Here is a 20,503-nt window from a genome sequence, read left to right as displayed (position 1 = left end):
AGTTAGTTATTGAGTTATTCAACCTTTTATTAGCAAAAAATTCTGAAATAACTTTGTTTGTGAGTTAGATGTGTGTTATTTAAAACTTGTTATAGAAACTTCGTTTGTGAATTTAAGCCAAGAAGTAATTTTTGTTTGTCGTTAAACACAAAGTTACACGATTAGTTATACATGCTCTGCTCACCATAGGTATCAAAACCTGATTTTCAGTATCGCAAGCTTTCAGACTGAGACACTGTAGAGGGCTATATATGATCGTGGCTTGTAGCAAACGATAAAGAAGAAATTGGTTTGTTTTGAATTTCGTGTAAAGCTACACGAGGGCTATCTGCGCTAATCGTACTTAATCTAGTAGTGTAAGACAAGAGGGAAGGCAGCTAGTCATCACCACTCACCGTCAACTCTTGGGCTACTCCTCCACCAACGAATAGTGGAATTGACCATCACATAATAACGTTCCCACGGTTAAAAGGGCGAGCATGTTTGATGTGACGGGGATTCGAACCCACGACTCTCAGATTATGAGTGGAACGTCTTAACCATCTGGTCATGCTGGGCCTAAAGAAGAAATAATCTAATTCATTATCATAACGTGGACTGGACTTGGCATTATTACCAAACGATTCCAGCAATAGAACACATTACAACAGTATTTCTTAATAATATTTGTGGAATAAAACTGCTAAGGAAGTCACAAGACAGAATATTATGCTCTAATGAAAGTAGCATTCTGAAAATGAAAGACTTTTTGTGGCATTCTCAAGTAAAACCGACTTACAGTTGTATGAAAAGACGTTTAGCAGGGGTAAGCAGGAAATTCGTGAAAGAGCTGTGATTGACAACTTACTTGAGTTCTCTAGTGTGTTGATTAAAGAGACTGGATAAGTTTTTTAAGAAAATAAACAGAATCTTATTGCAATAAAAACAGAAGAAGCAACGTGCATAATTATTCAAACATGATCACAGTTAATGATCTACTAAGTGGTCTTTAATCCTACAACCTTCTCTTTCTTGAAATTGATCTCCATGAAACTAAACCACAAGGATCTTAAAATAACGTATTTATTTGAAATTATCGTTTTGAAACTTACTCAAGATGTGAAGCTTCAATCTACCAGTAATCGTGGTTTTTGTTCTTTCGACGGTATCAGCTCACGGTCTTTGCCCTCCTACAGCTTTCGTTGGCTGTTTCATGCAGACATAATACATCTTACCAGCAGAGGATATATGCTTTTTCCACCGAGGGGAATCGAACCCCTTATTTTAGCGTTGTAAATCCGTAGACTTACTGCCGTACCAGCAGGAGACAACAGTAGGTGATACCCTTCAACACGAATGTGCGATATTACTGCAATATCCTCTTGAGCAGAGTTGATATCTGCTATGAGGAATAAAGAAACAAAGCAACCAGAATAATGCAAATTCAATGTTTTTCCAGACGAAGTATTTATACCAAAATTGCTTAGAATAAGATAAAAGAAAAATTATAAAAATTGCTGTATAACGAAGAGTATGTAGAAAAAATTCTGCAAATCACATTTCCATGTTTATTTTGTTTGTTTGTTTGTTTGTCGTTAAGCGCAAAGCTATATCATGGACTATCTGTACTGTACTCATCACAAATAGTGAAATACGAGTTTTGGCGCTGTGAGCCAACAGATTTGCACTGAGCTTCCGAGAAGCTTTTATATTTATGTCAAAATATATAGGTGTAATATTTCACTTTTTTTGTTCTAAAATTATAACTAGTTAATTAACTGTTTTTCATATACATAGTAATAAGTCTTGCGTGAAAGAGAAAGATATAAATTGTACTATTGATTACCTTTTTAGAATTTATTTTATTTTTTGTTCCAGTAACTATTTAAAAATTATAAATATATCATAAAGATATGAAACTTCTAAAGTGCAAAAGGCTCATTGACATCAAGAGAGGGCGCTTAAATTAGCTCGAATTATGCATGCGTGTTTTTTTTTAATTGTTAAGTAATATGCTAAGCGTAACTTTATTAATATTAATAAAGTGAAGCTGTCTGAGTGGTGTAAGGTGTAACTTTTATGAGACGAATTAAACTGTAGTTATTGTCAAGATGAATGCTGAAACATTTGGGAAGAATGGGCTTTATTTCGATGAATTAAATAAAATAAGAATTCTCGATCCTGCAGTCGCACAGGAGACAAATGAATTGAAAGAAGAGTGTAAAGAATTCGTAGACAGTAAGTACGATTCGTATTGCTGAGCAAAGTTAGTTCAAGTGTAATAGAGCTGGGACCTAGAAATTAAAATTAAGCTAGAGCTAGGTTATCGATAAACAATATTGAAATAAGTTAAATAACAACAACGTTCATTTACCACTGTACAGCAAACAAACCGTGTAGTGTTCTTAATCAGTTAATATGTTGAAAGAAATAGTAGAATTTACAAAGTTGAAGGGTGCCTAAACATTTTGATACATAAAACCATTAGCAGTTGTTTTTTATTAGTTTTATCTAAAGTTAGGAAACATTGGGAAGGATAGATGATTGTTTATTTCTTAATTTTAACTTATACCATTTTGCCAATGCAATACTAAATCTGTGGACTTATGACACCATAAATTTGGTTTTGTTACACAAGTTGGGCATAGCACATATCATCCATTGTGTAGCATCGTGCTTAATTACAAACAATTGATTTAATTTTTCATAATTTCCTTGAGCAATACAATTACTGTTAATAATAGCATTCAATGTCAAAGTACTGGACAAACTTCTGGTGTTGTTTTCCTAAATAATGATGGATTTTATCATTACTAGAATCTAAGCTGACTCTTAATCTTCTGCCTCCTGCTGGTACAGTGGTAAATCTGCAGATTTACAATGCCAAAATCAGGGTTTGATTCCTCTCTGTAGACTCAGCAGAAAGCCTGATGTGGCTTTTGCTATAAGAAAAACAAACACCTGCACCTTAATCTTCTCTAATGTTTTTTTGAAACTAATTTGAACATTTTGAGCCAAACTTAAATATCCTGTAGCTAAGTCATACAGTAAACTGTGTAAAATTGTGGATATTATGTGAAACGCACATTGTTTGTGTTTACAAAATTTATACATTTTTTGCCTAAAACTTTACAGCTATACATATTGGAGTGAGTGAAAAATTCTGAATTGATTGTAAGTAATGATAAAAAAAAATTGTACTTAGACATTTGGAATAAATGAAGTATTTAATTTTGATAATTTTTGTTAATACATATACAGTGCTTTTCATTCTTTTGTATTTTATTTATAGTGAAACTAACTTGGTGACTTAAAGTAAAATATGTAACTGAACTTCTTGTTTTGATGACATGTGTCTTAATATCCTAATACATTACAAGAAACATTATTTGTATCATGATGAACCTAAAATGTGACCATAATATAGATTAATTTAGCAGTGTGCTGCTGACCTGATGTTTTCTCCCTAAAAAAAGATAGAAAAATAATGTGACTTAAAGCTATCAACTGCAGAGCACAGGAAGCAATAAGAAAGCTGTGGGAGCTAATATCTGACCTTAACTATGTGTTCAGCTTGTGTCATGTAATTTTGTCTTCCAATAATTTTAAATATAAGGTAATTGTACACATCTGAATACTGCACATTGGACCATTCTGTCAGGTCAGTGATCAACTAGTCTGCAGGGTGCTGCTATAGACAAGCATCAAATCCAATTATTTGTAACTGAATATCTTATGAATACCTTTACTGACAACTTCTCCATCTATTGATAATACATTTTGTTGCAGTTCATAATTTTACTATCCAACAATAATATATAAATGATAATTGAAGAATGTGCACACCTGCTTTAATAATGTGTATACTGTAGACCTATATAAACTGTGTACAGACAGCTCTATTTGATTTGCTATTATTTGTCCCTTTTCCAAGATGGCAAGTGCATTACCAGACGGCCCGGCATGGCCAAGCATGTTAAGGTGTGCGACTCTAATCTGAGGGTCCTGGGTTTGCATCCCCGTCGCATCAAACATGCTTGCCCTTTTAGCCATGAGGGCATTATAATGTGACAGTCAATCCCACTATTCGTTGGTAAAAGAGTAGCTCAAGAGTTGGCGGTGGATGGTGATGACTAGCTGTCTTCCCTCTAGTCTTACACTGCTAAATTAGGGACAGCTAGCTCAGATAGCCCTCGAGTAGCTTTGTGCAAAATTCAAAAACAAACAAAGAAAGCATTACTAGACAAAATCACTTATTGTGACATTATGCCAACCTCAGTAATAGATTTAACCCTAGATTAACATTACATGGTGTGCATATGGAATGACTTTCTTGTCTTTTATCATCATTGACTGTCTTATAGCTGGGGATTTCTAGATAGATAGATCAAGAGAATTGACTGGTAGTTCTGTCCTTGTTGACCTTGTAGTCTTGACAAGAATTCTGCTGGTTGAATTTTTCTATTGGAAATATCTTCTGGAGTTACCTTGTTGATTGTACTCTCATTGATGTATTTCCAAAGGTGATCGTGGTGAATGATATTTGCTTTGGACTGTTTGTTTTTTTTGTAAATTATATGATTGATTATTTTCAGGATATTGTAGAGTCCTTTCCAACACCTACTTTTGAGTTTATCCTGTCTTGCAATAAGAGTGTTTTAGATGTACCATTCTAGTCTTAACATTATAGTTACTTTTTATTTCACCACAGGCTGATTTAAGTCTTTTTCTGGGTGAAGTCATGTGTGAACATTTTATTCAAGAGGTCAGTGAGATCTCTTCCAGATATCAATCTCTCATGTGATGTAGTGTTTGATTATGTTGTGTCCCAATCACTAGATGAATATTTATTCCTAATAACTGCTGGTAGAAGTATATCACTTGTTGGTGGTACAGTGACTACCATCTGTGTTGTCAGTGTATGTTCAACTATGTTCCTCATTTACAAAAGCTAATTGACAAACTTTGTTGCTCAACAGAATAGGCTCAGTATAACTATATTCACTACTTTTAGCCCTAATAATACTCTTTATAACTTCCTAAATGTTGTTGTTAACTAATGTATTTCTTGCATGTAAAAACTTCTTCAAAAATTCTGTTATTTTCCCACAGTCTACACTTTTCTTTATCTATTTACTTTAATTATGATAACCTCAGATATTGTATGTACTATTTAAGTAAGTTAGTAATGAATTTTTATGTAGTTTATGCATTTGAGCAGAAGTTGGAGGTTATGTATAGGCTGCTGGTATTTTATATTGAGTATTTATTTTTGGATTGTAGGTATACATACGAAGGATAAGACTAGTATAGGAGTTAACCATTTGCAGATTATCAACACTTACTGTTAAGCCTAATGTTTAAGAACCAGTTGCATTATTTTTTTTTACTACTTTGTCATCACACTAAAGTAATGAAATTTTTCTTTAATTATATAGAACTCTAATAATTTATTAGAACTAACAGGATACATAATAAAAAATTAATAAATAAATATTATATATATTATAAACTAGTGGATTTAAGTTCAAGTAAAGAAGTTAATTTTTAATATATCAGTGACAATAAATTGGTTTTTAAATTGTATTTATTTCATAAAATAATGTATTCAATCCTGTTATATAACTTTACCAGTAAGTTGAATTACATCTAAGCCTAAAGTACCATTATGTGTACTCATCCTGTTTTTAACATTGTAGTAAAACTTACATCAATAAATTAAGTTAAAACTTTGATCATCTTATTTTCATTTACCAAAATTACTGTATATAATTATTGTTTTATTTGACCCAAATTACTACAAAGAATATTAATATAATAATATTATGACTTTTAGAAATCTATGAGCTTAACTTTTCAACATCCTTCCTCTTTGGTCAGACCCTCTACAAGTTGAAGTGTACATAGAATTTTTAATACTTGTTTAATAGTTTTGTATGCTGAGTGGCTACTAGAATATTAACAGAATATTTACTGTAGAAGATGCAAATTATTCATGAAAAAAGGTAGAAAACATAACATTTTTAATTGCACTCAGTGAACACTCATGAACTCAATAAAATATTTAATTAAAATTGGCAAAGTAGTTAAATTAGAACTGAACCTTTATTCTGTTGTCAATAGTGGGAAGTAAAACAGTGTTAAGTTTGGAGCATTGGATAATATTATGGTGCCATATATTAAAAAATGTTTACACTACTAAGGTAGTACTACTAGAATAACATTAGATGTGATTTACATGAAGGAAGTTTAGTAGATGTTGTGGAAATTCTTCATGTCACTGAAAAATGTTTGCTGCCTGACCCCTTTATACTGCTGGGAACAGTGACCAAAATTTTTAGCATGGTTACTTCTGCAGGAAGCTTTATGTATTACCTTTGTGCTATTTGACATGTTCAAGAATTAGAAATGCATAACTATAAATCTCTTAAATTCATTTGCATTAGAGTTCATAGTACTTGTTGCACTTGATGAAGTCTGGCCATGATGCATCTTATGGATAGATGATGCCCATTTTACAGTTCATAATCATTAACATGTCTAAAATTATGTTAGGTGAGTCAGTTAAAGTCCACAGTACAATAATCTTTGCATTTGTCACAGTATAGTGCAGCTTCTGGTAGACTATTTGTGGGTTGTTCTTTTGAGAATTAACATTCAAGTGTTAGGCAATACACAATGGCTGAACAGTGTTTTCATGCCTTGTACACTTCTCTATATTAACCTCCAGCAGCTTGGATTTATCTGGTATGTTGTTTCATTTGTGAAGGTATTCTATCTTTAAACACACAGCCTGATGGACATTTTTTGCACAGACTTTTAGATGAGGATTGAGTTCTTGGCAACCACTTTCATAAATACCTTATAGTCGCTTCTCATCTCCCACAAGCCTGTCTTATTAGCATTATTAAATTTTGAGTAAATCTTTTATATCTTTGAAATAGTGTTTATTTCCCTTTTTTTTTTTTTCCTAACTAGTATATATATATCTTTCAGTTGGTCAGAGGCCATCATAATACAAAACTTGATTTATTGTTTAGATACTAGTACTAAATTTGTTCTTTTGATTTGGATAGGTAATTGGAATTTCTTTCTCTGTTTTCTCTAGAAATTGCAGAGTTTCAGAAAATTGTAGATGGTTTCATACAAATTGTTGACAATTTGGAGAAAGAAGTTGAAAAAGCAAAAGTGAAGGTAAATATTAGAAGTGGAAACTGTATTGAATTTTAAGGAAACAGATGTGATGAAACTTTATTAAAAAAAAAAAAAAAAAGATTAATTATAATTTAACTTTTTACCATAATTAGTTTGCCTGTAATATATATCAAGTAAATAACAGTATCTTTGTAATTTCAGTTATTTGTGAAAAAAACTCTAAAGAATATCAAAACTGGAAAAGCATGAATACTTTTAGGATAATAGACATGCTTAAAGACTAATAATTTAAATGTTTTGACTAGAACTTTTGATGTTTTTAAATTAGTGAAGCTGATGAGGTTTGTACCTAGCCAAAGACTTTGTGTAACAGAATATAATATTTGGATGTTGTTATGGAGTATTTGGATGTAAATATGCACTTGATTAGTTATGGTTTATATTTTCCAGTTATCATCATCTTCAGTGTGGTGATTTACTGCACCTGTTTTCCTGAAAGCTTTTTGCATCTCTATCATTTATTGCTGTATTAATTTGGTTGGTGAAAGTTATTTTAAGGTGATTATACAATCCCATATAATTTTCATAGGCTTTCCTGATAATCTGTAAGCTGATTTTCATCTTTAGGGGTATTATAGTTTTTGATACATAAATACAATATGAAATTAACTTGTTGAATGATTTTTGATCTTCAAATAACATAAAGTAAGTTTTTTTCTTTTTTAAATGCCTAAAATTTAACTTATTTTGATAGACTGAAGCTTTGGAGAACTGCACATTGTACTCAGTCAGCAGTGACTTTATAAAAATGAAACATGCTAAAATATTTTCACGTATACTTCTGAAGACTTGACACATAAGAAATATCATGTATGAATGAAATCTTTGTCTATACTGTTAATAAATTATCTGTAATTATGCACATTTATGCTTTTACTAATTTTTTTTTTTTTTTATTTGATTAGGCTTTAGGTTCTCGAAACCAACTAAAATCTGTTACCAAGCAAAGAGAATCTCAGCAGCAGCAGTTACAAGTACTCATATTGGAGAAGAAGATACAATTAGAAAGGTAATTATTAGTGTGAATTTCAGTGGTGTGGTTGTTTAGTTATTAGCTATTATTTTATTTATTGTAAATCTGTATTTACAAATTTGTGGCTTTAAGTCAGTTAGTTGTGAGTACTGCAAAGAACTTAATTGCTTGTAAGTTGTACTAAACAGTGTATTGTGTTTTTATGAATATCATTTACAAAACTTAAGTATAATTGGTTTGATAGTACAGTATCATAATTGCCAAATATTAACTGCCTACAAAATGAGTTATTGAAATTACAATATAGTCATGTGATATTAAATTTAAAACTAAATGATAGAAAACTTGATGAATGTTTGGCATATATTCGAGTACTATATAACAACTGTTTTACTTGCATTTACCTTTTTTTTTTTTTTTTACTTTTTCTAATAAGATTACATATCTTACACATAAATTGAATTGCATTCAGTTATGAAATTAACTAATCCTGTATTAGTAGTGCATTGTACTACAGTTTATAATATTAGGTTGAACTTTATTGAATGTACATGTATGTTCTAGCTTCATTTAATTTATAACAATAATCCAACATTTATTTTAAATAATTATAGAAACTTCCAAGTAAATGCTTATGCACTGTGTCATTTTAATATTTAAAAGTGTAGTTGGTTTGCATTATTTTTTTCCATTTTTGTTTTTCAATTAAGTTAACAAAATCTGGCCTAATTAAAAATCAAACTGTTACATAAAATATGCTTTTAGTAAGTTAAAAACGTTGGTGACAAAAATAGGAAAAACAAAATGGAGACAAATTTGGAAAATACATGTTCAGAAAAATTAGCAAGTGACATCACACTATGAAACTGTATAATAGTGTGCTTGTCAGTTCCAGTTTTATATTCTTTATCCATATATATATATATATATATATGCATGCCAGTAAATCACCAGTCAAATAGACTTCAGAATGAGATAATTGGTAAGTAAATATATGAGGGATTTTTCATTGTAGAAATGTTGAATAATTGATTAAAGTTATTGTTGTCCCCTTGCTATTTGTGTTTTACAAAGTTCATTAATCACATGTGAATGGTAAGGTTTTTTGAGGGCCTGTTTCAACATCTTAAAGGTACAGAAATATGATAGATGATGGATAACAAGTAGTATAATACAAATCTTGTGTATATTTGCATTATGTAGAATGACTAACATCTTGTCTTGGATGTGTGTGTGGATGTTTGATCTTGATGGAGTCATTCTTTATTGGAATCCATTCAGTACAAGGATGATAATTCCTTGCAGATGTTGGAACATAAGCATCGATAGTGTGCAGAGTTTAACTTGGCAGCTTTTTCGAATCTTACTGTTTAATGTGGCATTATAGCTGTAATCTACATTGTCAACGAATAGTTTAAAAAGCATTTGCAATATGCTTTTATGAATTTGGAAATGTATCATTGGGAAAATGCCAATAAAATGTCTCTGGAATTAATGTAGGAACTCAACTTAACACAAGTTTCCTTCAGTGTTATGACATACTTTTCTTTACTAACATACCAGGTAGTTTTTGCACACTTTTCAAAGTTGATTTCCTGTTCAGCTGTTTGCTTTGAGACGAAGTCTGAGAATGTAGTTTTTGGACAAGTTTAGATGTAAATTCATATGAATTATGTTTATAATAAGTATAAAATTTAAAATTATACATAAATAAGGGATATATGTATGTAACCTAGCTAGCTGTAGTAATATAAAAAATTTTAATGCTACAAAAAGTATTGACACAGTCAAAATTACAAAGAGTTCCTTTTAAAATTAAAATTTTTACTTCTCCTTTGTCAAATAACTGTTTTATTTTGAGCCAAAGTAGGGATCACTTTTAAGTGACTCGGTTCTTGTAGTTTTAACTTTCTTGCTTTAATAATTTTTGTAGCAGTAAAACTTCATATATTACTCTAGCTAGCTGGGTTACATGTGTTGATCTCTACTTGTGTTATAAAATTTAATTTTTTTTTTTTTTTTAAATATACTTGAGTATTTCCTTTTTATTAGCTATGTTTGTTTGTGTGTATCAATAATATACAGTTACAACAGTAAGTGTTCATGCCCCTGCATTATGAGTAGTTTTTCCTCATAACTTAAGTATCATGATTAGGATAATGAAAGTATAGTATATTACACATATCATACTAACACACATCTACATAAATTTTTATGTAAATTGAATGACCAATAAACTGTTTATAATCAAACATAGGAGGGGCAGAAAGTGTTCGTGCATCTACTTTAATGGTCAGTTGTGTAGCCTTTCAAGTGAATTACTTGGTGCAGTCTCTCCTCATAGTCCTCCATGATTGTTTGACAGTACTCAACTGGTATTTTCTTCCATTCTTCTTTACAAAAGGCACCAACTCTTGCAAGTTTTTGGATGATGCTGATGAACCCTGGTCTTCAACTCATGCCAAACATTTTCAATAGGGTTGAGATTGGGTGACTGCAATGGCCACTCCAGAACTCTTATATGGTTCCTCTGTAACCAGGATTGCACATATTTCAATGTGTGTTTAGGGTCATTGTCGTGCTGGGAGATCCGACAACACCCAAGTCGCAAGTTCCGAGTATCATTCTTCATATAAGTGCCTAATATATTAACGTACTCTTCTTTTTTCATTATTCTGTTGACGTGGTGAAGGCTGCCTACACCAGAAGAACTGAAAGAACCCTATAGCATGATTGAGCCACCTCTGTGTTTAACTGTAGGGATGGTGCTCTTTGAAAGGTTTCATTCCTCCTTCTTACGGGAAAATATTGTGAACATTGTTGTGGCCTAAAAGCTCGATTTTTAGTTTCATCTGACCAAAGAATACTCTTCCAATAGGTAAATTGCTTATCTGCATGCTTTCTTGCATACCTCAATCGTGCTTCTAAATGAACAGACTTTAAATGTGGAGTTCTACGAGGACAGCGTGCTTTGAACCCAGAAGAGTGTAACATGTTCGTAACTGTAGAGGTGCTTATTTCAACTTTCCCTTACCAGTTTCTGTATGCCATTACGCATTAAACGAGGATTCCTACTAACTTCTCTGAGAACCTTTCTCTTGGTTCTCTTTGGAATTTTGGTGGGGCTTCGGAACGAGGGAGGTTAGCGGTTGATCCTGTAAGCTTAAACTTGGCAATTATGCTTTGAACAGTAGATTTTGGCACATTAAGTTGTGTAGCAATACTGGAAAGAGAGTTGTTTCCTGTTTGCCATGATGACCAAGCAGATAATGACTGAGACAGAGCTAAATTGCTGGAAATACATTTTTTGCTGGCTAAATTCCAATAATGATGTCTGGAATGATGTAATATAGTTTATTTGCCAAACTAAACAAAATTTGTATGGGAATATCAGTTGTTTTTTTTTTTTTTTTTTACACGTTCTGAACTGTACGAACACTTTCTGCTCCACCTGTTTTTGGTTATTTGTTTATAAACAGTTTATTGGTCGTTCAATTTACATAAAAATTTATGTAGATGTGTGTTAGTATGATATGTATAATGTACTATACTTTCATTATCCTACTCTTGATATTTTTTAAGTTATGAGTAAAAAACCACTCGGGACACGGGTACGAACACTTTTTGTCGTAACTGTATGAGCATGTCTCTACCTGATTCAGTTTTATTGCTCATCTGGATCTTTTCCAACTTGCACTAAAATATAATAATATGCCCAAGGTAGCATCATTTATTTTAACATCTGTGTACTAGTATTCTTTTCTAAACAAGAAATGAATCATTGGAAATGACAGACAGAAGAGTTCTGTGAAATAATTGGAACAATAAGTTTCTTCTTTTTTTTTTTTTTTTGCATGATTGCTGTAAAGGTAACTTTATTTATTTGAGTGTTTGTTGAAATTTTGATTTGCTTTATAAAGACATGTATAGAGACTTAGTTGGCTCTGTGAGCACAATATGCAGTCTAAATACTCGTATGATTCTTATCAGTGTGTTGTCTGTCAAAATAATCTGTCAAATATACCTTAACCTCGTATTTCATAGGTAAATGAAGTTAAAAAAAAAAATGAAATCAAGATTGCAGTTGGGTATTAGTAAATTCCTCTTGTGTGCCAGTCAGAATGGATTAACGAGATTCCCACTGCCCCTATCTACTATCTAGCGAAACCACAGCCAAGGGAATGGGCTTGGAGAAATCAGGACTAGAAACATGAATTCATAGTGTATTTATAGAATAATTATTGGTAAAACATCAGTTTAGTTAACTTCTAATACACAGAAAGGCTAGTATGTTTGAGTAATGCTACTTTGGAACTATGTATTATTGCTCAGTGACAAAAGTATAACCTGATATTGTTGTGCACCAAAAGTATAAAATGAAATGTATAGACAACAAAACCAGGAAAGTATTTTGTTAATTTCTTAATTTCTTATCCATTTATTAACCCCTTCCATCTTGGGTTTGGCAGAATCTTCCCAGATCATAATATCAGTGAGAGTAATTGTACCATGATTTGTAATAAGGTACTTGTATACTTGCAAAATTTAGCAGGTTATTGGTAAACATTGCAAGGCTTTTTTTAACACAAAATATCAGGATTAGAATTTAGTAGTGAGATTTGTTACTTGAATATTTTCTTGTAACTTTTTCTTTCAGAATCTTGACTATCCGACATTTAGAGTAATTTTCATTTTAAGATTAAAAGTACTTTTATACTTCAGAAAAGTTTTAAATTTCACATGTAAAATTTTTATAATATCTAGACAATTATCAAATGTTTTTTAAAGGAAAACTGTATTGTATCTGTTATTTTTATAATTGAATCAAAATTTCTATGTATGTCAGGTAGATTTGATCAATCTCATAACCACCACAAAAAAATTAGGAAATAAATGATGCTTTTCCCATTTTAGAATGACTACAGATGACAACTATGTTTAGTCTAAATAACTTAAAACTTGTAACACTATACATTTTGTATTTATTATTTTTATTACATTGACAAAAGTTACAATGATGTGGCACATGTTTATTCATGTTACTGTGCCCAATAATAATAAAACTGACCTTTATAAAATTAACTGTATTTGCTACATTCTAATGTGCTAGTAATAGTATTTTCTAATATACAATTGTATTTCTGGAAAAAAAAACCACAGACACAGACAGAAGTGCTTAAAACATGTATCTTCGGTTCAAATCCTTGTCGCACCAAACATGCTCGCCCGTTCAGTTGTGGGGATATTATATGATGGTCAATCCCACTGTTTGTTGGTGAAAGAGTAGCCCACGAGTTGGCCTTGGGTGGTGACTAGTTGCCTTCCCTCTAGTCTTAGACTGTAAAAGTAGGGACGGCTAATGCAGATAGCCCTCGTATAGCTTTGTCTGAAATTCAAAAACATATTTCTCTTAAAACATAGAACATTTGAGTATAGCAAATGATTGTATCTTCTACTTGCAACAACCTTTATGCTCATTTGCTTCTTTCTGTAGGTTGTTAAGCCTTTTAAAATTTTGCACTTTGAAGATGTGAAATGAAATATTTTGTTAGGTTTTTATAGACACTTTTGAAATAACCCAAAAATTGTAATAACTATTTATACCATAGAATTTCACTATAATTGATCATGCATAGCAACTGAAAGCTGTATTTGAGTCTAGAATAATATGGAATTTTGAAAAGACTAAAGGTTCAACCTACCTTCTTGTAGTCTTGTTTCAAAAGAAGGAAATATGGCATAACACTTAAATGGTTCAGAAAGCCATTAGGGTTGTTTTTGAATTAAATGTACATAAAGGAGCATTTCCTAAAATGGAAAGAGGCAAATGGGGTCACTATGTTTGGTTCAGCATGTGAGTGATATCCCAGTGAATAGAAAAGATAGGAAGCTCTTATTTTCTGTTCTAGTTTGTTAATGCTGGTAATTTGATTTTATAACTTGTACAAAACTATAGACTTTGTATTTTAACAAGACAAACCTCTAATTTGAAGTAGGGTTTCATTCAAATGCACCTTATTACCCACACAAAAAAACAACCTATTTTTAAGTGCATTGTTTAATATTTATTTTGAAATTAATTAATGCATAATAGTAAAATTGGAATTATAATCTACAATTTGAGACCAAATTTATAAACACAAACTCTAAAATTGTCATCAAATTAAATTTTGAATGCAAATCAAGAAATGCAATGATATCCTTTGACCCATGACCATAGGAATATCCTTTCTTTTTAATATTGGTGATAAATCTCAAGTCTTAATATCAGAAATAATTTAAGTTTAAAATTGAGTAAATATTTTTATTTTAAAGATAAAAAAAAATAAAAAAATTTTGCACTTGGCTATAGGGTAGGTCATCCCACACAGTATTTTCTATATACCAATATTCTCTACAGCTATAAGGTTTCATAGTGTGCATGCACATATCTACTCTGGCTTCCTTGCATCCCCTTCACCAAAATGTTAATGGGCAGACTAATTTAATTACTCTGTCTGGATAAATGTATTTTGGCTTTGAGTTCTATGTTGAAGTTCAGTAAACTTTAGTTTTGTTCAGCCAATAAATAGTCATTGTTAATATTCAGACATCTTAAAGGTGTTTGTATGGCTGCCATCTTGTTTTATCTTGATCTTTACTTTTGTACTTAATGATTTTAAAGAAGGATTCTACTTTAATTGCAATGGAATATTCTGAGTTAGGGTTACTTTTAGTGACAAACTTTCTTCTCTGTATTTGGTGTACATTTAGTTGTTGGTCACACCTACTCTTGTTTAAATGCATTCAACACTACAAATATCAGTTTGTGTATTTTCTTTTTTTAATACTAAACTTTTTAGCTTTCATACATTGTAACTATGAAATTGGGTACCTGCATGTCTGAAAGTCCTGTGCATTATCTGTACTTGCAGCTCACTGTACTTCAAGTAAATTGCAACAAGAAGGACACAGATTTGTCTTTGTTCTTGCATGCTGCAGGGACAGCCAGAGTCAAGGTGATTGTATGTGCGTATTGTTACCATAGGTTAAGATATTTGTGATGTCATACTTGCTACCAGTTTTTAATCAAATATTTTGCAAGTCATTTAGTACTATTCTAAGTATCAATGAAATGTTAATATATTCCAGATTGAGAATCCAGTATGAATCACTGAAGAAAGAAGAAGCTGATCAAAATGAATTGATTGAACAATTTCTCTTACAGAATTAATCAAATGTTGATCTTTCATCAGTTATGCTACTTTGATTTAATAGCACAAACGTTTTGATCTTGTAAGTTTAAACACTGTTGATTTGTATATATATTTCATATTAACTGTCATTAAAATTTGTTTGAGTTCATTATGCACTTTTCAAAAACATGATTAGTCTTCCCAGAACATTTTCAATGTTATTTGATTACGACAATTTAAAAATTAACAAATGCATAAAGTTTTGTTTCTGAACAACAACAAAAAAAATAAAAAAAAATAAATGGGTATGTAACTCAAGCAGTGACTCTGAAAATGGAATTTGTGTGGTGGTGAACAGTTTTTAAGATAGATTTATTGATTTCTAAATATATTAATTAAGTAGTAAAGTTTTTAACTCTTATCTACTAAGCAGATATTTCAGTAAACTAATTAACTTTGTAATGTTGCATTTTATGATTTCAAATAGCCTGAAATTGAGTTAACTTGTAATTTAAATTCAGAAGTTAATTTCATGTAGAGATGTATTAAATTTATGTTGTTTACCAATAAGATCAATACACACAATTTTCTTTCTTAATACAAATATATTTTAATACACAAACAATAAAACACTTTAATACCAGTTATTACAAATAATGATTTATGTACACAAGTTTTACAAACAATGTCTTCTATCTGATCTTGAGCTTTCTGTGTTATTGAGTACTCGTGGTGTGTGAATTAATTCTGAGTCGATATTGGTACAATTCATTTAACAGGGAGCTAGGTAGATTTTCGCTGATCAAACAAGTTTTCACCACTGAAGTTGTCTTCATAAAAAAACACCAAAAAAAAAGCTAACGTCCGATGTTAATCTACTGAAGTTAAACTCTTTCATGTCCAAAATCTGTAAACATTACTAATCAAATATCTGTAGTTTCCTGATTAGTAAGCGTTAATCACAGTTGTAGCTTCTGAGATTTATAATATACAAACTTTATCAAACCAACAATCTATACTGTTGCGTTAGTTACTTTCTATAAGAGTTAGGGGAGATTCTAGAAGTTTTAGCCGAAACAACAATACTGGTATTTACATAAACTTTATACGTAGTTGATTCTTACACTCGAGAATCTTTTACAACGTTAATGAAAAGATTGGAATTTCGCAATACAGATTTAACAGTATAAGTTACATGAATATCTATATCTTTACTTGAAACAAACAGCGATATTAAAATCCGTCATAATAATTAAAAATATTCAATATGTGACCGTCAAATTTCGCTATAGTGGTTAAAGCTTAATATCGAAATTTCTTTCCAATATATTTTACTTTTGTGTACATAAAAATAAGTGACTGAGGTGAGGTTATTTCTTTATTTCATATTATTACTGTGCTGATATTGTTGAATTCCTTAGAAAGTAAAATATTAAGTTTTCAGAGTGTACATATTTTGCATTTACACAAACATGTAACTTTAAAATAGTTTCATTTGTATGCAGTTTCGTGCCATGGAGTTAATGATCAGAATTAATATTCACCCAATTTTATAAATGAATGCTGATTGAGCACACAATCGGTATATGCTGAAAATTTATGAAAGTTTTTGAAAGTGAGTTTAGATTCTTACAAACAGAGGGCGTAATATTTTAATATTTATATATTTTTTTATTGTGTGTGTGTTTACAAACACAAAATAAACCTCTACCTTCCTTAAGTATTTAGAAAATGAACTGTTTGTTGACTGTGAACATTTTGATATAAATTTTATACAATTCATAAGATTTTAACTTTTAAGGAGAAATATTGTAGATTTTTTAACCTTTTAAAATCTCTAATAAACAGTTGATTAAATATGAAAACAAAAGTGAACGCGGAAAAGCATTTCCAAGGTGCACTATATGGCCAAAAGTATGTGGACACTCCCTTTAATTAGTGGGCTCGGCTATTTCAGCCATATCCATTGCTAACGGGTACCTAAAATCAAGCATACAGCCATGTAATCTCCATGGACAAACATTGGCAGTAAAAAGGATTGTATTGAAGGGGTCGGTGACTTTCAACGTGCCACTGTCACAGGATGCCACCTTTCCAATAAGTCAGTTCGTCAAACTTATGCCATGCTAGAACTGCCCCGGTCAACTGTAAGTGTTGTATTGTGAAGTGGAAACGTCTAGGAGCACGAGCAGCTCAGCCACGAAGCGGTAGGTCACATAAGCTCGCAGAACGGAACCGCCAAGTGCTGAAGCGCGTAGCACATAAAAATCGTTTGTCCACAGTTGCAACACACACTATTGAGTTCCAAACTGCCTCTGGAAGCGACGCCAGCATGAGAACTGTTCGTCGGGATCTTCATGAAATGGGATTCCATAGCCGAGCAGCCGCACACAGGCCTAAGATCACCATGTGCAGTGCAAGCGTTGGTTGGCGTGGTGTTAAAGCACATTGTCATTGGAGTCTGGAGCAGTGGAAAGTAATTCTCTGGAGTGATGAATTACGCTTCACTATCTGGCAGTCAGGCGGATGAATCTGGGTTTGGCAGATGTTAGGAGAATGCTACCTGCCTGAATGCATAGTGCCAACTGTAAAGTTTTGTGGAGGAGATATAATGGTCTGGGTCTGTTTTTCATGGTTTGGGCTAGGCTCTTTAGTTCTAGTGAAGAGAAACCTTAATGCTACAACATGCAATAATATTCTAGAGAATTGTATGTTTCCAACTTTCTGGCAATAGTTTGGGGAATGCTCTTTTATGTTTCAGAATGACAATGTCCCCGTGCACAAAGCGAGGTCCATAAAGACCTAGTTTGTCGAGGTTGGTGTAAAAGAACTTGACCAGTCTGCACAGAGTCCTGACCTCAACCCAATCGAGCACCTTTGGGATGAATTGGAACGCTCACTGCGAGCTAGGCCTTCTCGCCCGACCTCACTAATGCTCTTGTGGCTGAATAGGAGCGAATTCACGCAGCCATATTCCAAAATCTAGTGAAAAGCATTCCCAGAAGAGTGGAGGCTGTTAAAGCAGCAAAGGGTGGGGAACAACGCCATATAAATAAATCCCTGTGGTTTTGGAATGAGATATTTACGAGTATATATGGATTTGATGGTCGGATGAACACATACTTTTGGCTATATAGTGTATACATTCATTTTCAGTTTTAAATAATATACCTATTTTTTGCGGCTTCGTTTGATGGCACTTTGTTCAGGGTTCCTTGTAAATCTACTCTTAAATTGACTTCACAGGAAAAGATTTAGCGCTTTTCAATATCTTTTAATAACTTTAAACCAGTTTGGGTTTTACAAAGCTATTCTGGTTTTATTTCCAAAAGTCTGTTTATTTGTTTTTGAATTTCGCGCAAAGCTACACGAGGGCTATCTGCGTTAGCCATCCCTAATTTTGCAATTTAATAAGACTAGAGGAAAGCAGCTAGTCATCACTACCCACCGCCAACTCTTGGGCTACTCTTTTTACCAACGAATAGTGGGATTGACCGTCACGTTATAACGCATTCAAGGCGGAAAGGGCGAGCATGTTTTGGGTGCGACGGGAATTCGAACCCGCGACCCTCGGATTACGAGTCAACTCGTGACCGTCCACGATCTGGCAGACCTCGTGTGACCACGCCCGCACAAGATCGCTAAATCCGTTTACGTGACCTTCGGGATAGGACCACCACTGCGACGTCTACTGCCTCAACCACACCAGGGCTGCGTAGGATTTCCGATCAGACCGTACGCAACCGTCGACGCGATTCTTAGGTCCCATGTGCAACCAATCATGGTGAACGTCAACGACGTTTTTCAACATGACAATGCCCGTCCTCACACAGCCCGACTCACCACTGTCTTCTTGAGACACCACAACATTAGCGTTCTTCCCTGGCCCTCAAGATCACCAGATTTAAACCCCATCGAACATCTTTGGGACGAGTTGGACCGACGTCTGCGACGGCGGCAACCTCAACCGCGGACTCTACCTCAGTTTGCAGCAGCTTTGCAGGCTGAGTGGACAGCCATTTCACAGGATATGATTCGTCATCTCATCGCTTCTATGTGCAGGAGATGCCAAGCAGTTATTGATGCTCACGGGGTGCATACTCATTATTGACGTTGAGTGACGTTAAACTTCAACTAGTGAGCGTGAACTTCGCCTTTGCAGACTTTGGATGTTCAGCAGTGAATGTGCAAAGTTTCACACATGTCATACAGAACTACCCGGAATAAACTTGTTAACAATTTGTCTCAAATTTTGCCTTTTGCGTTTCTTTTTTTGAAGAGTATATTTTAAGAATAAAAAATGGTGTTTACAAGAATATTGTATGAACATTTATTTTATACAGATGGCTGTGAATTCACATTACACTAGATTAATTAATAATTCTGTAATTTTAACTGATTATTGATATGTTAATTATCCTGTAGTTTTAACTCAACATAGATATGTTAATTATTCTGTAGTTAACTCAACATAGATATATTAATTATTCTGTTACTTTAACTCACCATAGATATATTAATTATTCTGTTACTTTAACTCAACATAGATATATTAATTGTTCTGTAGTTAATTCACCATAGATATATTAATTATTCTGTTACTTTAACTCAACATAGATATATTAAGTATTCTGTAATTTTAACTCAACATAGATATATTAATTATTCTGTAGCCGTTAACTCTATAGATATGTTAATCATCCTGTAGTCTTTAACTCAATATAGATATATTAATTATTCTATACCTTTCAACTCACATTATAACGCCCCCACGGCTGAAAGGACAATTATGTTTGGTGTGACGAGGATTTGAGCCCACAAGAAGTGTATTAATAAATATACCTGCTGTAACACGAAACTACGTAGCTACTAGATGCGAAGAACACTCAAGAAATACAACTTTTTTTATTGGGTGAGATATCATGATTTGTAAGAATCACAATTTTTTATGTACCGAACTATTTAGAACGTCGATCACTAATTCAGGCTTGAACCCGAGCTACTTGTGTTTTTTGGGTAAGAATGAGAGGTATCAGGCAGTAAAGCAAGTTAGTAAATAATGTTTAATACAACGTACGTTAATTAAGATGATCTCGCATGATGCAATTCACAATATTTCGCTACAGGTTACACGAGTTTTAGGACCTTAATAGATTTAAGC

General features: G+C 32.5%; 2 protein-coding genes across 3 annotated transcripts in view; one reads left to right on the top strand and one right to left on the bottom strand.

Moving 5' to 3' along the window:
- The first annotated feature begins 1,624 nt into the window (after positions 1–1,624).
- Positions 1,625–15,514, top strand: IFT20 (intraflagellar transport 20). Of its 2 annotated transcripts, none has more exons than XM_076478052.1 (4): positions 1,625–2,217; positions 7,088–7,173; positions 8,100–8,203; positions 15,299–15,514. In XM_076478052.1, the coding sequence occupies exons 1-4, from the start codon at positions 2,091–2,093 to the stop codon at positions 15,378–15,380; spliced, it is 399 nt and encodes a 132-aa protein (XP_076334167.1). In that variant the 5' UTR covers positions 1,625–2,090; the 3' UTR covers positions 15,381–15,514. The 2 variants fall into 2 exon arrangements, with proteins under 2 accessions (XP_076334167.1, XP_076334168.1); XM_076478053.1 differs by lacking the exon at positions 15,299–15,514 and adding an exon at positions 15,082–15,208 and having other exon boundaries at positions 1,936–2,217.
- The window catches only part of LOC143238103 (uncharacterized), a 26,372-nt gene continuing 19,008 nt past the window's right edge, over positions 13,140–20,503 (bottom strand). The window contains exon 3 of the transcript XR_013020405.1: positions 13,140–13,553. The gene's annotated coding sequence lies outside the window, so the exon portion shown is untranslated. The remainder of the gene's footprint in view (positions 13,554–20,503) is intronic.

This window comes from Tachypleus tridentatus, chromosome 13 (assembly GCF_004210375.1).
Source record: "Tachypleus tridentatus isolate NWPU-2018 chromosome 13, ASM421037v1, whole genome shotgun sequence".
NCBI classification, from domain to species: Eukaryota; Metazoa; Arthropoda; class Merostomata; order Xiphosura; family Limulidae; genus Tachypleus; species Tachypleus tridentatus.
The sequence above is the reverse complement of the archived record's forward strand: the minus strand, read 5'-3'. Positions and strand labels throughout refer to the sequence as shown.

Excerpts from the sequence above, each read along its gene's own strand:
- IFT20 (XM_076478052.1), top strand. The coding sequence starts at position 2,091 with ATGAATGCTGAAACATTTGGGAAGAATGGGCTTTATTTCGATGAATTA. Across the intron at positions 7,174-8,099 it reads TTGAAAAAGCAAAAGTGAAG|GCTTTAGGTTCTCGAAACCA; the intron begins GTAAATATTAGA and ends TTATTTGATTAG. Across the intron at positions 8,204-15,298 it reads AAGAAGATACAATTAGAAAG|ATTGAGAATCCAGTATGAAT; the intron begins GTAATTATTAGT and ends AATATATTCCAG.